At 48.7% G+C, this 14,878-nt stretch overlaps 5 protein-coding genes across 5 annotated transcripts; 2 read left to right on the top strand and 3 right to left on the bottom strand.

The window, feature by feature from the left end:
- Positions 1-2,316: 2,316 nt before the first annotated feature.
- BGZ61DRAFT_291900 (uncharacterized protein) lies at positions 2,317-2,748 on the bottom strand (the record flags this gene model as incomplete). The annotated part of the gene is made up of 1 exon (XM_046238582.1): positions 2,317-2,748. A coding segment is annotated over one exon (432 nt), but the record flags the coding sequence as incomplete, so codon positions are not given.
- A 1,598-nt stretch (positions 2,749-4,346) lies between these two features.
- BGZ61DRAFT_498082 (uncharacterized protein) lies at positions 4,347-5,090 on the bottom strand (the record flags this gene model as incomplete). The annotated part of the gene is made up of 2 exons (XM_046251238.1): positions 4,347-4,918; positions 4,970-5,090. The coding sequence occupies 2 exons, from the start codon at positions 5,088-5,090 to the stop codon at positions 4,347-4,349; spliced, it is 693 nt and encodes a 230-aa protein (XP_046098315.1).
- Positions 5,091-6,503: 1,413 nt separating this feature from the next.
- BGZ61DRAFT_289186 (uncharacterized protein) lies at positions 6,504-7,182 on the bottom strand (the record flags this gene model as incomplete). The annotated part of the gene is made up of 3 exons (XM_046238552.1): positions 6,504-6,840; positions 6,902-6,981; positions 7,138-7,182. Coding segments are annotated over 3 exons (462 nt in total), but the record flags the coding sequence as incomplete, so codon positions are not given.
- A 4,072-nt stretch (positions 7,183-11,254) lies between these two features.
- On the top strand, positions 11,255-12,731 carry BGZ61DRAFT_498081 (pyridoxal phosphate-dependent transferase; the record flags this gene model as incomplete). The annotated part of the gene is made up of 2 exons (XM_046251237.1): positions 11,255-12,637; positions 12,711-12,731. 2 exons carry the CDS (start codon positions 11,255-11,257, stop codon positions 12,729-12,731), a joined length of 1,404 nt encoding a protein of 467 aa, XP_046098313.1.
- Positions 12,732-13,322: 591 nt separating this feature from the next.
- BGZ61DRAFT_592382 (ankyrin repeat-containing domain protein) lies at positions 13,323-14,843 on the top strand (the record flags this gene model as incomplete). The annotated part of the gene is made up of 1 exon (XM_046256724.1): positions 13,323-14,843. The coding sequence occupies exon 1, from the start codon at positions 13,497-13,499 to the stop codon at positions 14,841-14,843; it is 1,347 nt and encodes a 448-aa protein (XP_046098312.1). The 5' UTR covers positions 13,323-13,496.
- Positions 14,844-14,878: the final 35 nt, after the last annotated feature.

Here is a 14,878-nt window from a genome sequence, read left to right as displayed (position 1 = left end):
TGTGTTCGTAACCGAAATCGAGTTCATAGGTTCCGTCGAAGGTACAATGTCTTTATCATCCAAAGTGAGAAAAGCAGGGCAATCATCCGACCATGAAGCGGGTGGTATGGCAGTCCTGTAAGGAATCTTATGGCGAGCACCAGCGTGGACTAATTTTAGCTCAATCCATGGATTCAGCTCTTGAATTTCGGTAAGCCCGTCAAGACAAGCGCATCGCGAACCTTTGGAAACTCATCTCCCACGCCTACGACCCATAATCCAAATGCTAAGGAGCAAGAAGCATATGCAAGACAAAAACTAGACATCAATAAATAGACCTTCATTGCATTGGCAACTAAAACGAGCCTACTGGAACCAAGGTTGCTAAAAGATAGCCCAACCACTTCTTTCATTCAAATGCTATTTTATATTGGTCCCCAATCCTAGCTAGCTTTTCGTTTAGACTTTGGGATCGTGCTCCACACCAGCATTTCGACTGAGGTTGACTTCCATACTTTACAGCCCTCTATGGTTTAGCTAGCTGTGGTACCCGCCCAGGTTTCTAATTGCCAGCCCCTCCCTCTATTATTAGCGGTGTTGAGTGTGAAGTAAGCCCAACGTCGAACTCAAACGTTATCCTGGGCATGTGCAGCCAGCATTACGCAAGGCCGATTATAGCTGTCGAACCATCGTGACATTATTTCATTTTTCGCCGTCGAGAAGTCCGGAACCACCGTGGGGATAGATCCAAAAATTGCCATTGAGACCCCATGACTAGTGCTGGGTATCGTAGCAACTGTGGATCAGAAAAGAAAGCAGACTGATGTCGGCCGTTGTCCTATACGTAGAGTGTTTTGGGTGCCCACAACAGGATTTATTCCATTTAGGACCAAGCGCAGATACATAACTCACTATAAATCTCATGTTAATGAATGGATTCTGTATGCTTCCTATCCAACTCTGCCTTAGCCACTTCTTTCAGCACTATAAGTCCCACTATGTGCCAAATTCAGACTATCAAAACATCCTGCAGCACTTGCAATAAAACAATGGAGAGAAACTCTTGCAAAACATGGTGCAAAAAAACTCTTAGAAATAGGAGCTCTAGACGCAGGGGCTTCCGTCTCTGTTGGGGGCGTAGTACAAAACTCCCCAACAAAATTATCTACCGAACGTGCGATGATTGCGCAGGTTAGGATGCGGTGAGTTTCTACAACAAAGAAGAGCTGGACCCTGTATTGACCTAGAGTAAAAAAAGGCAATAGTTGAGCTGTATCTAAAGTACGCAAGGGGTGTAAGGAGAAGACAAACTACAAGCAAAAGATAATGCGTCGTCAAGCGCAGGGCGGTTCTTCAACTACTATAGTTGACTATAAGGAAATTAGAAAAACATGGAGAAGCATGTCTAACTTGATAAGAAGTATCAAGTGCTCATATATTGACCACGCAGAGAACACACTTTCGTCTTGGAAATCAATCAATGGGATCAGCATTACATGAAGTCAGTCTGTTTCCCATCTAAGGATTTAGTCTCGTTTTTCTGTCACACTACCCGCGATCAAGTTGAAATTCTCTACAAAGGCACGTTCGGCGCTCTGGTGCACAACGGATAAGCACTCCAAAATGAGAGGTTTAAACTAGGAGAGATTCATAATCGGCATAAATGTGACTGGGCAGAACGAACTTGACAAGCACAGAGGAGTACATTTATTACTGACGTTGAATTGTACAGTAATGCTGGATGCAATTGATAGAGAGAAGTTTTGATTGTATTAATTATAATTGGTCTTAGTGAGGAGGTTGTCACTGTGATGGGGGTCCCTCAAAGCATTCTATCGCTGACTGATCTTTGTCTAGGGCCTTGAACTGTCATCGCAGGACTTTCAAACTTTAATCCCTCACTGAAGTAAAGGGGAAACTCTCAGTTCTTCCAACATATACTATGTACAATTCGGTGCACACATCACATTGAGAGGCTGCGGTGTGAAGGCTAATCACCACTTCTCTGAATCAACGACAAAAATGACTTGCGTCTATCACCGTTGCTATTTGACTAACCAAATCTACTAATGCTCACCCTCTCCCTATACGGCCAGTAGATAGTTCCACATCCATGTTGTGCCATGATTCTGAGTAGGCATGACTGAAGCGAAATATATCCATCTTCAATCGTTGGCGAAGATAACAAATGACTGCCTTTCGTGACGTCAAAGCCGTCTATGTTCTGAGCCTGAAGCCGCGTAGATCATTTGGCTCGCATCCGCCTAGGACGAACGTTGTGCCATCACTAGCACCTGATTCGGCAAGACCACCTGGTCCACTCATTTTTATCCATGCCCAAATGGCCATGATGATGAGTCCCCCGAACAGGACGGAGAACTCCACGCCAACCGACGTGGTAATCCAGGTGGGATACTTGTCGGTGTACCACAAGATGAGGCCGGCTGAGAACTCGATAATGACAAGATTAAGCATAGCCAATGGAGTCCAGGCCAGGATTTTCCCCACGCGGCTTGGCTGCTTGCAGCCTTCGAATGTAAATTGGAGCATCGTAGCAGAGGTAATGGCGGTGATAGAGGTTATCGTGGCGCTAATAAGCAACCTAGCCGCTATCTGCGAGCGTACCCCCATGTCTTCGGCTTGGAGCACGCCGAAGACCATGGCTGCCAGCGACATGACTCCCAAAGAAGCGGCAAAAGTATTGAAGTCGTCGTAATAGTGCAGCAGTCGATGGAAGACAATAGTCGAGCGCAAGCTCGATGGCTTATCGGCTAGCGAGAAGAATATAGTTAGTTCTAGGGTGCAAAAGATCGCACTTTCAACCTACGCTGAGTCATATTTGGTTTGACGCAAGTCAATGGCCACCGGTTGGATTGTAAGATATAGTATCGACCAGAGGAGTACGTGACGCTGAAGAGGATAGTGGTGGTGTCAGAACATTATTGAGGCACGATCGGTGGGTAGGGCGGAACATGTACATGTTATAACTGAGCGCGGGGCATTTGGGCAGCCAATCTCGGGCATTTCACTGATTTTTTTCGTCCCGGAAAGAGTGTCCATTACTTGTCCTTCCGCCACGGCCGTAACTTCTCGCGTGAGTGGTTGATTTCCTATTTTCGGCCCCGTCTAAATTAGTTCTAATCGGAGAACTCGAGGCTGAAACCCTGCCTCGTGTACCGCTTGAATTGAGTGCCCGCGAACTGAGGTGTCTTCAATCCCGATACCGTACATCTATCAAGTTGTCTAAAATGGGCTGCAAAGTTGGCAGTGTGAATTAGATCTAGCATCACTGCGTGTTAGGTCCACATCTTGTAACTCTTGAATCAGATTGATAGCGTTGATATCCACCTCAGCAAAATTGATGGCTGAAATTGCGGTATGTTAAGAGGCTTATTTCGGCCTACTCGACGACCAAATTAGCTCAGGTCGATAACGGGATGCTTTTGTGCGTACGTGCTGTGGGGATTCTAAAACTTGGGACCGGTAGATAGAGGATAGGTAACATCTTAATTTAATATTAGACGTGCAGATATGCAGCATTCGAGCAATATAGGTGTCGCAGTATGGGAATTTTGGATGAAAAGTATAATAATGTCTCTCTGCCGCGAGCTTGCTTAGTTCTCTTGCTACTCACGTCCGAGGCCTTGCTGCTCCGCTGACATTAGTGTGTTGCTGTGTCTTGTAAATTATGGATGCTATCTCGTATACCCTAGACGGCAGTGAGCAAGGGAGTGAAGAACAACATTATGTATTGGAAAATGATCCACATAACCCAAGTCTGTATACGTCAGTTGTACGGGCCTCTACCACTCGCCCCACGCCAGAGGCTTGCACACATTCCTGGTTGATCAGAGCCGGCTATTTAATCGAATGGGTTTGCCCCTCCTGCAAAAACGTAGAACCTGCTCTCTTTTTTGAGTGCCACTACTGTGCACTCAAAAGGTGTAAGGTTTGTGCCGAAGCTCGACACGTTCCTAGCTCCAGCGCCTGAACGTCGGGCCTCGTGCACATCGGGAGAAGCAAAGCTTTGATCGATCGGACTGCTTGCAATCATAACTTCCGAGATCAACCCAACTACTGGGTATCGAGGCGCAATGGCAGCGGCAGTCACAGCAAGGGTGGAGGCGGTGAGGTTTCCGTACGGCATCCTTGGTGGCTTGATCTTGGCGACGCTCCAAAAGCCCGAATGTTGCATAACCGCCATTAATTGCTTGATACGTAGTCTATATTTAGCCTGGCTAGCCCTCAAACCATTCAAAACCATTAACACCGTGGTAACCCCCTCCCCGAATTAATCCCCCAATGAAGAGATGTCCGCATGCTTTGCACGGGAAACACAAAGTCTCGTCTACTTCAAGCTTGCGCAGCTATTTCGGAAATACACTGGAGTCCGCCGTATTTCTATAATCTTGTTGGACTTCCTCCGCTAGAGATGCCATCTGGTTGATAACTTCGAGGCATTTGTACAGCATTGACTCGCTCTGGCTTGCTTTTTCAGTCTGTTGCCTGAATTGTTGAGCAAGATGTTCGTACTCTACACTCAAGGACTCTAGTTCCTTCTGCAAGCATTCTCTTCTGGCTGTCTCCACCTTCAAACTTTCTTCTGTCAAGTAGAGCTGACACGTAGTACGTGCGACCAGCTCCTCGTGCGTCATTGCCCCAGTCTCGGCGGGGACATTAGAAGCTGGCGGATAGGTCGATACGCGATACAGGCCGAGGCTCAGATGTTCGGCATTGATTGCAGCCTTCGCAAAGGTAACTGCATGGAAGCTCTGCCCGACCTCCCGACAGAGTTCTTTATACGCCATCATGCCGTGGTCGCTCAGGTTTTTCGAAAAGAGATGAGCCACCTCGGCCGTATAAACCCAGGTGTAAACATCGCTCTGTTTGGTTACTAGCCGAACTTTCAAGGGTTCGATCGTGATGCCAGTTCTCTCTTCTTTACTGAAGTCAGCAATCAGCATACTTATTCCAATGAAATCCGTCTTACTTATATGGGCGGCGAGTTCCTCCCTGCATTTTTTGACAAGACACCGCCGTTCTTCATTGACCTGGCTTTGGCTCAGAGTATTCGTTTCCCCCCCATTGGATGTTACAACAAAGTTGCCCATAATTGCAGGCTTGAGTCCTTTTGATTGATTGGCTTTATTTTTAGCCCACCGATGCCGGGCATTTCTGGGTGATTTGAAGAAGAAAACAAGATTGAAGGGGAAAACCCTTGTATCTGTGTTGTTTTATATTGTACAGCCGTAAAGATACCAACACGTAGGTCGTATGGTTCACATGTTTGACTTCGAACAGTAGGCGAATATAGGTTTTGCGACCGTCAATGAGAAGGCCAAAAACTGCTTCAAGCCTGCTTCTTTCAGCGAGGCCTAATAAGTTTTTTTTATTTTTCTTTCCATCCTATTTCAGTAAATTACGCCTAACCATCCAGACGAGAGTATAATACCCGTATCCTACATACACGATTCGTCTGCTGGAAACAATGTGGGATCTTCGTACTCTTCCTCCAAGGCCCCGGCTCCAGTGCTTGGCCAGTGCAGCGAGAGCAATCTTTGGATGGTTTGATTCTGCGCATCCTGCACGCCCTGCATGTAGTGGATTGTGTCCCTTAGCTCGCCTAATTCCTGGCTTATCTTGGCCATTTTGTCCAAAAGACTCTGATTGACAGCCTGTGAGTGACTTTCTGTCAATCTTGTACCCTCAACACTGATCCTGTCGATATCGATCGCGATGTCACGGTCGCACGTCGTTGACTGGCTTGTAACATCGGCTAATTCATTCGAACTGTTCCTAGTGAAAACCCCACGTGTGTGGTTCGTCCCTATTGCCTGACCTTGCTGGTGGTACTGTGAATGAAGATAATGCATAGCTATCGATTTTTGAGCTGATGGCCTTCCCATGGCCTGGGGTTGAATGAGTTACAGAGCCGGCGGGTTGGTTAACTGGGGATGCAGGTTTATAAATGTGCTTCTGTGCCCAGCCTTGCAAACCTCAGCATTACTGCGGCGCTATTTATGACGAAGTCCAAATTCGTCTCGAGCCGTTGCGACATGATTTTTTCTGTCACTTGCATTACGAGCCTTAGCTATTGATTTTACTAAGAGCATAGCGATCTGATGCCTCCTATTGGAAGTTCACATGAAAGCCGCACTGGTGGATTGGTGTCAATAGATCTTCAGACGCTTGGAAATCAGTTATAGTAATGTTATAGCTATCTCGTAGTATTCCTCATTCCATCTGCAGCGGAGAGGTGAAGTACGAACCCGGCCGCCATGAGTGGCATGATATAGTAAACCATCCCAGATAAATAACAATCTCTAACGCGAAAGTAAGGATGGTAGCTTCAACAGCAAACCTAGCTTCTCCGCGTCCACAAACGGAGATAACTAGACCGATTGAAAGCCGCCTGCATACCTTCTTTGCGTTTTATGATCATGAAAATACCACAAAACGCTCGTAGAAACGAAGCAGCTGAATCTATTAGCGAAAGAGAGCGTTCGAACAGAGGCAAGGAAATGAACCTTTTGTGGGCATTTTGCATGCATCATCTGAGCTTTGTGCCTTGTCTTTTGGCCTCCCTTCCAGGTAACGTAAACGATTAAGTCCCCGTTGCCTGCATCCTCGCAGCTGTCAATGGTCTGGATTTTATCTTCCCAAGATCCAACAGGGGCCCTCCACTTGAGCGTTTTTGAAATAGGAAGAGAACGACTGTGTCTCCGAGAGGATGCTCTGGGAACATGACCACCGGCATTCTCGTGGCGTTTGGTGCCGACCGCCATTCTCGACTCCTTCATACCGCTCGACTTTTCAGCGAGCCGATCGAAGTAATCTCGAATCATTTCTTCGCCTGAGATTCTACCATAACCCCGAAGAACTTAGAAAAGCGCCATGAGATTCAAGGGATTGTATCACTAACCTGAGATTTTTCAGAGGCTCCCATGTCCAATCTTTTTCATCTTCATAACCTTGCCACTTGACTTGGAACTTTGTGTTTCCCTACGAAAGGACGATATCAAAACTAGAGATCAGCCGCTTGGCTCTTTCTGAAATTATGTCCATTTGTTTCAAGCTCTTCCCACTGACAGGAAAGGGTTCCGAAGAGGACAGCATCACAATGGAGAAGCATTGAACGAAGAGGGGGGGCGTTCTCACATTTTCGTCAACAGCATGCTTCTGAATCGAGTCTACTATGAATCTTAAAGTCGTTAGTACCCGTTTGACATAAGTCCCGTTGCATCAGGTCTTACATATCGCTCCTGGACTTGTGTTTCCTTTTTTGTCTGACCATGTCGTCAGTGATGATGGGCTTTTGTCCAACCGCGACGTCTGTCACGTTCACACGGATATCGTTGCTTATGTGGTTAAATTGGCCTAGCTTTGGATCAGAAAAGGGTAGAAAAGACGGTCGAAAACCTCTAGTTTAACTCCGGTTTAAAACTGCCTCATTAGGTTACTAGCACATGAGCATCAGGGGGTAAAGAAGAGGTCTTTTTGTCGCATGTGGCTGTGAAGTTTGTCGCGCGTGTCCTACCTTTGACGGTGAACTCGATGAGACAAATCGTCGGAACAGCACGAAAAATGACCTATGGCACCTTTTCTGGGCTTCTGGGGAGGCTTTTTGGACAAGTGACATGAGTAATGCAAGTCGCTGATGTCATCGGCCTACTTGTGATAATCGGTCGCAAAAAGACTGCTGTGAAAGAACCGAGAGCGAGACAGGTCGATAGTCAGGCCGCAGTATGGTGTGCGTTCATTCTACTTCCAGTCGCCCAGAATTGGCCTATGGCTTCTATGCAGCATACTACATACGGCTCAAGGCATTTATCAAGCGCAGTGCTATACAGCCATTAATGGCTTCGTCCCCTGCCTTCTATCTCGGTACTTATTTATACAAGGCTGCGCTTGCCACTAGGCCGAACTCCAGTGCCAGAGGTCAATCAAGAAGCCGCCTGGATCTTTGCGAAGCGAAAGTTTCCGTTCTTTTCAAACTATACCATTCAAATGAAAATCACATCTGCTTTATGTGCCCTGTTTCTTGCCATGGAAACCTTTGCTCTGCCAATCAACATGCCCAAGGGGCGCTCGATTTTGGCCTCGCGGCTAGTAAACACGAAGCGAGACGAGGCGCAGGATGGTATAGATGAGCTTAGAATACCGAAGGAGAGTATCAAGTGTCTGGTTGGTGGCTGCAAAGACAATTGAGAGCTTTCCGCCCTCATATATGTATCGAATATTCTCGAGGAACTCGAGGTTCTATGAGATACCTCAACGGCCTATGGATTCCCGACAGTCTATTGTCCTTAGACTGATGCTTGCAGAGCGTACAGCAGTTAAAATGTACCAATTGTAACCAATACTGGCAATTTGAACCACCACTAGGCGTGATACAAACAGTAGAGCGTATCTCGGTCACAGAGCATGTATGCTAAATATATCGACATAGAGCGTAAAGAGTAATACCACAGTTTCATCGGTAGCCTGAATAAAGTGTCTCGGAGGTTCCGACCCCGAAACTCAACAATCACCTCTTCTCGGGATCAGCTGCTACATAACCTGTGGTTTGCCCTTGGGCGTGTGCATTGTCTTAGGTGCTTTACAGGACATGCCCATAGAGACGCCACCGATAATTGCCACTTCTCGATATCTATTCGTAGAAATCGTCCTTCGCCCTTGCCCCTTGTTCATAGCCGAAGGCAAGGAACCAGCACCTTTGCCATCGCCTTGAGTACAGCAAAGTTGATGTCCGGATTTTTCGACACACTAGCCTGTTGACCCCTCGATAAAACCCAGTGTGCCACTATCTGGCACGGGAGGTATTACCAGGGATCCTTCCGTAGACTGGTTCTAGGATAATTTGCTAACTTGAATTTTTCTTGTTCTTGTCCACATAATACCTGCCCAGGCTCCGTCACGCGACACTTCCCCCCCCTTAGACTCTTGTGGGGGGATCTCGCCCAGATTTTGGTGCTCTCATGCGACCACTTCACCGCCGGCCTGTTGCCCGATCATCTGCTGGGTAGAGAAGCACTTGTTGATAGAGTCCTAGGGGTTTTGTCACAGGGCCCTTGTTTCGGTGCCGCCAGTTCCGATCGGGATGTAGGATTTCGGCAAGAGTCCAACGAGACTTTGGCAGACGATCCGGATAGCGATTTCTCCGTGTACGACCGGTTTTTGGCCCAAGCTTCCTCGTATGTTGATGTTCAAGCCTGGCTGTGTTGTCGTGTTTGCGACCCACTCTCGTATCGTTCGGGGGAGCTATTTTGGATCGAATTACTAGCATAGAGTGGCGTAATGGAGGTAATAGCCCGATTTGACACGGGGACCGTAACCCACTACCGAGAATGGTAGCGGACATTGTATCCTTGGATTCGGTTCAAAATTGATTGGTTGACGGTAGATGGAAGGGCTGTGAGAGAAAGAAACGGAATGAGGGGGTCTGCCACATTTTAAGCATTTCTTCGTTTCTACGCTCCGTGGTCTCATGGGCGCTTGAGTTTCATGCACAGCCCCTGATACCCAATGATCGCACGCAACCACACGGCCTCTATCGTCGGTCTTGGAGGTTTCGAAAACAAGCTAGCCCCCAAGTCTCCCAAAAGAGAAACGTGACCCAGATCAGCGACCCGGCGCTTATTCAACCGACAAAGTTCCTCCAAAGGTCGAGATTAGCGCTCGCATATGCATCACAGGTTTCAAATGGCGAAGCGGCCTAACCTCTGACCTTCGGTCTCCCCACTTCAGCGCTTGCCCATCTCTTGGCGGCTATCATCGCAGCGCGAGAACTTGGACAGCCGAAAGAAGACCCCAAGCCCCCAAGTCCCCGGAGAAAGCTGGTAATTGATGGACAGTGTCCTGAATTCGCTCACCCTCTGCAAAGCTGATATTGGACCGTTTTCCCAGTCACGATAGACTTACTTGAAGAACGGCTCTCAGCCAGTCACGTCTCCGATATAGGTTACGTTTCCATCGTCACACCCAAACAATATATTGTCATGAAGACCCGGTCTCAAAAGAGAGCCAAGGGAAAGCCGAGCCTTAAACCCGATAGGGTTCGCCGGAAACACAGCACGAAAAAGGAAAGTTGCAAATGGGAATGTTTAGAAATTGATCGCGTGGAACTCGAAGAGTCGACTAGACGTTTCGTCATTCTTGTAAAGTGGCCTGATGGCGACATATCCGAGCACGACAAGGAAGAGATCTACATCAAATGCCCCAAAAAGGTGCGTATAAAGGCAACGGCCCCAAAGGCTAGACAGAAACCCAATAACCTCTTATGAATAGATGCTGGAGTTCTACGAAAGGCATATACAGTTTGTCGATAGAAAAGATGCCGAAAGGTTAGGCTAAACTGAGTCGAAGATTAGAAACTTACGCTAAGCCAGTGACTACGTAGGGACCATTAACTTATAGAGCTAAGAGATCTGAACACCGAGCTGCGGGCATGAGTGGGCCTAGGGTAGGGTTCCGAAGATTTGGCAAAACCGCAATGCCTCTAAAAAGGAAAAAAACTCTTTGCAATTCTTCACTGCTACACTCAAGTTATCAACTCCCTGGGGATCCAATCACCCCGAAGACGGAGTTGTGGGACCGTGTATAGCAGGCCAGCCGGAAAATATTACCATGCATCTTATTAACAAGGAACCATTGGCGATTCTGTTATCCATACTAGAGAAGGAGTGAACCTACGTATCATGATAAACTGGGGCCATTACCTAAAGCTCCTAAGAAGTGGGCTAGAGACCGATATTAGAACACTTTCATCTTGCAGGAATCTCAACCCCCGGCACCATTTACAACGGCCTTATCTATAACCTAACTAATATTCAGATATTGTTTAGCGGTAAAAGATAAGCTGACTCGTGTCGAGAACATCGGCGGAAACGAGAATCACCTACCCATCGTAACCCATTACTGCCGACCACTACCGCACAATCAGAGTAGAAACATGGGCAAGTAGAAACATGGGCAAAGATTGACGTCTTAAACGGGCGGTTCCTCGGCTAGCTAGCCATTCTAGGAATAAGGATGTACCTAAAATTCGGCCTTTGGCTAATAGCCGGTATATCCTCTGTCCCCCAGGTGTGAAGATGCGTTCTGGAGTCGGAGCATCGTGGTTCACTGCAAGCCACCAGGGCTGTGGATGGCTCAATTCCGGACGTCTATCAATTTCTTATATATCAGCAACTATTCCAGGACTCCTTCATTATGTTAGACTCCAGTCCCTATAATTCATGATACAAGCAAGTCAAACAATTCGGATCTTGTCAACATGTATCCTGATGGTTTTCTGGCGGCATCTTGGCGGATCAAGATGATCGAGCCAATTCGTCGGAGCACTAGGGATCAACGTGAGGAATGGATCCGTACGGCTGGTTACAATCTATTCGAACTCAAAAGTGATCAAGTCTTTATCGACCTTCTCACCGACAGCGGGACCGGAGCGATGAGTGATCGCCAGTGGGCGGCTTTGCTAATGGGAGATGAGACATACGCTGGGTCATCTTCCTTTTCTCTCCTCGAGGGGAAAGTAAAAGCTCTATTTGGATTCGAGTACGTCCTTCCGGTCCACCAGGGCCGCGCCGCCGAAAACGTTTTATTCTCCGTGCTCATCAAGAGGGGCAACGTTGTGCCGGGTAACTCTCATTTCGACACTACACGAGCTCACATCGAATACCGACAGGCGACGGCATTAGACTGCCCCCTCGACAAGGCCTTCTGCATCGACAAGCATCACCCTTTCAAGGGCAATGTCGACTTGCAGGAGCTCAAAGCCATCCTTGACTCCGAGAATAATAACGTACCCATGATTGTGGTGACAGTTACCTGCAACAAGAGCGGTGGTCAGCCGGTATCCCTCGACAACATGCGTCGCGTCAGGGCACTTGCTAGGGAATACTGCATCCCTGTGGTTTTTGACTCGGCACGATTCGCGGAGAATGCTTGGTTCATTCAGAAACGGGAGCCTGGCTATTCCAACAAGACCATTAAGGAAATTGTCTGGGAAATGCATCAGTGCGCGGACGCCATGGTGATGAGTGCCAAGAAGGACTGCAATGCGAATGTTGGAGGCATCCTGGCGATGCGGGACGAACATTGGTTTCGACAAGCTTCGGAAAACGTCATACTTTTCGAAGGATTCACGAAATACGGTGGAATGGCTGGAAGAGATATGGAGGCCTTGGCCATCGGTCTCGATGAATCCACGTGCTCGGACTACTTGGACTTTCGCATCGGCCAGGTTCGGCGGCTGGGAGACAGCTTGACAGCAGCCGGTATCCCTGTCCAGCGACCGGTTGGTGGTCATGCGATCGTTGTCGATGCGACTGCCTTCTTGCCTTTGGTCCCCAAGGACGAATATGCCGCCCAGGTGCTAGCCGTTGAGCTGTACCTTGAGGCCGGCGTGCGAGGCGTAGAAATAGGTACGCTGATGAATGATCGGGACCCGGATACGGGTCGTGATCGTCGCGCGAAGGCTGAATTCATGCGTCTCGCCATTCCAAGGAGGGTATACACGAACGATCAGCTGGACGTCGTGGCCAAAGCGCTCATCAGCATCTACCGCCGCCGATCAACCATAATCAGAGGCTTTCGGATTCTCAATGAGGCCAAAAGGCTGAGGCACTTCACAGTGACTTTGGAGAGAGCAGGGGAAGTAGTCGATGTACCCGTGAGAACGCCCGCAGGTGAGAGCTTGCAGGAGACTACGACTACTTGAGGTGAAAAAGCCATATGCAAAGGGGAGTTGAAGGTTCTGGATAGCTAGTTGGTGCTTCTTTAGCTAGGAGTAAGTCTAAACTGTAATAAATCTAGATTGTGGTAATGAGTCCATAGTCTACATTGGGAACATGGTGGCATACGAGCTTCGTGAGTTTGGGAGGTGCTCGAGATGTCCTCCCCTCTCAGGTGAAGATAGGTGAGCCCACGAAGAGTCAAGCAGTAGGCCGGCAGTGATTATACATGCCACGCTCATGCTTTTCTGTAATTGGTTGACCTCTTGTTTGGCCCCTCTACGCCCAGTAAGCTTCTCGGCTAGGGCAAGTGGTCAGTAGTTAGTCGAATGACGAGAAGAAGAAGACAGCAGCTCCGGCGGCTAGCCTTTCCCTACAGAGAAGAGAGCCGTGTAAGCATGCTTCGTTTGTGGCCTAATGTTCTTGCAAGGCATTTTTTGCCCTTTGTGCAGATGACTCAGGATACACCGCTGATTTTAGACGGCCCCTACTTCAAAGTGGCAGGTTTAGACATGTCCTCCAACGGCGTCCCCCTCCATCTTGGGTGACTGTAAGATCGAAGTCCGTCTTCCACTGTGGGATAAGTCATCTTCCAGTACTGATTGTAGGCGACGGGATGGCGGAAGCCGGTTTCGTTCATGGCTCCTGTCGGTGATGTGTCTAGCCTGATTACAACATCTTCTATTGTCCGCAATCTTTCCATCACCACTCAGAAACTCTCCCATCACGCCACATATTATACTGCAGCGTCGAGCCGTGAAACCCCCACAAGTTTCTTTCACCATGGTAGTTCTTTTGCCAGAAGAGATCATCCGCATGATCACAGAGCAGTGCTCCCTGAAAGGCCAGGCTTCACTAGCACGGTCCTGTGTTCAACTTCATGCCATATGCAATTACATCCTATACCGCAACGACGTTCAGAACCACGGATGTTCTTCTGTGTTTCATGCTATTGCCTGGTGTCACGATCAGGCCCTTGCCTTAAGAACTCTTGCGGCAGCCGAGGCGGGTGGAGCAGACTTCAGGCAGTGCCATGATGCTCGGAATCATCATCCCTTATCCTTCCACCACTCCGACACGACGCTCCATTCCCCTATCCATCTAGCAGCAAGGCGGGGACTGGATGACATTGTCTCCTTTCTCGTCAGCCACGGGATCCCCCCGGACGGACCGGAGGGCGTATGCAGAACGCCACTCGCGGAAGCCATTTTACACAACCAGGAGTCAACCGCGATACTACTGGTGCACCAAGGGGCTTCTGTCGGGCTTCAGCCTCCGGAGTTCGACGCATACCGCGCTGCTGTTCGTCAGGGCCTCACAGAGCTCACAAAGATCATAGTGAAGGCAAAGGACATAAACGTCAACTCTGAAGATGGGTACGGTTGTACAGCCTTGATGTTGGCTGTTTGCCACAGGAGGAAACGGGTAGTTCGCGTCCTCCTCGACCTCGGGGCGGACGCGAAGGCAGCGTTGCGGGATTTTTGCCAGAATCACACCTTCGCTTCTCTTTTGTGGACCTTGGAAGCGGGTTCGTCAGCCTTGCGGAAGTCTCTAGGCCTCAAAGGTCTTCTCGATCTCGTTGTTTCCGTCGCCACGCAACAGGTGTCTCCGATTCAAAAGAGCCAGCAAGTAACTGCGTTGCAAACACTGCTAGACCTTCTACAAAAGGCAAGATCTGGTGCGTCTTCAGGACCTGTGCTTCCAACCGACGAGCTAGATTGCTTCCTGGATGCTCTCTTACAGAGGGTGCTATCAGTGGAGCGTGCAGACGCAGCCATTGCATCAATGCTGCTGCAGCATGGAGCCCGAATTCGCGTGGGCATTTTCTTGCAGCTGTTGGGAATCCTCAACTCGACCGTCTTCGCCAAGGATAATTTACGCTGTCTACGTCGGCATCCGAGACTCCTTCAAAGTTTTGACTTTGTATACTCTTACTGCGCCAATCTCCCGGCTGCAGGAAGGAGTTTCACGGTCGACTACTTCATCGAGAACGTACCGGACCAAGCTGTTCGCCTCGTGTACGAGTTGAAGCGGCTCGACTTGCCACTTACAGCCAGGGGAGCCCAGAGGATGAGTCTCAGAGCAGCTGGAGAAGGGACCCGGGAAGCACAGTCCGGCACTACGGCTTAGTCTCTGTTGACTGTCAGCTCATGCATGACGCGTCG

Source organism: Ilyonectria robusta (genome assembly GCF_021365365.1).
Source record: "Ilyonectria robusta strain PMI_751 chromosome Unknown BGZ61scaffold_25, whole genome shotgun sequence".
Lineage (NCBI taxonomy): Eukaryota > Fungi > Ascomycota > Sordariomycetes > Hypocreales > Nectriaceae > Ilyonectria > Ilyonectria robusta.
This window is presented reverse-complemented; position numbering and strand designations above follow the sequence as displayed.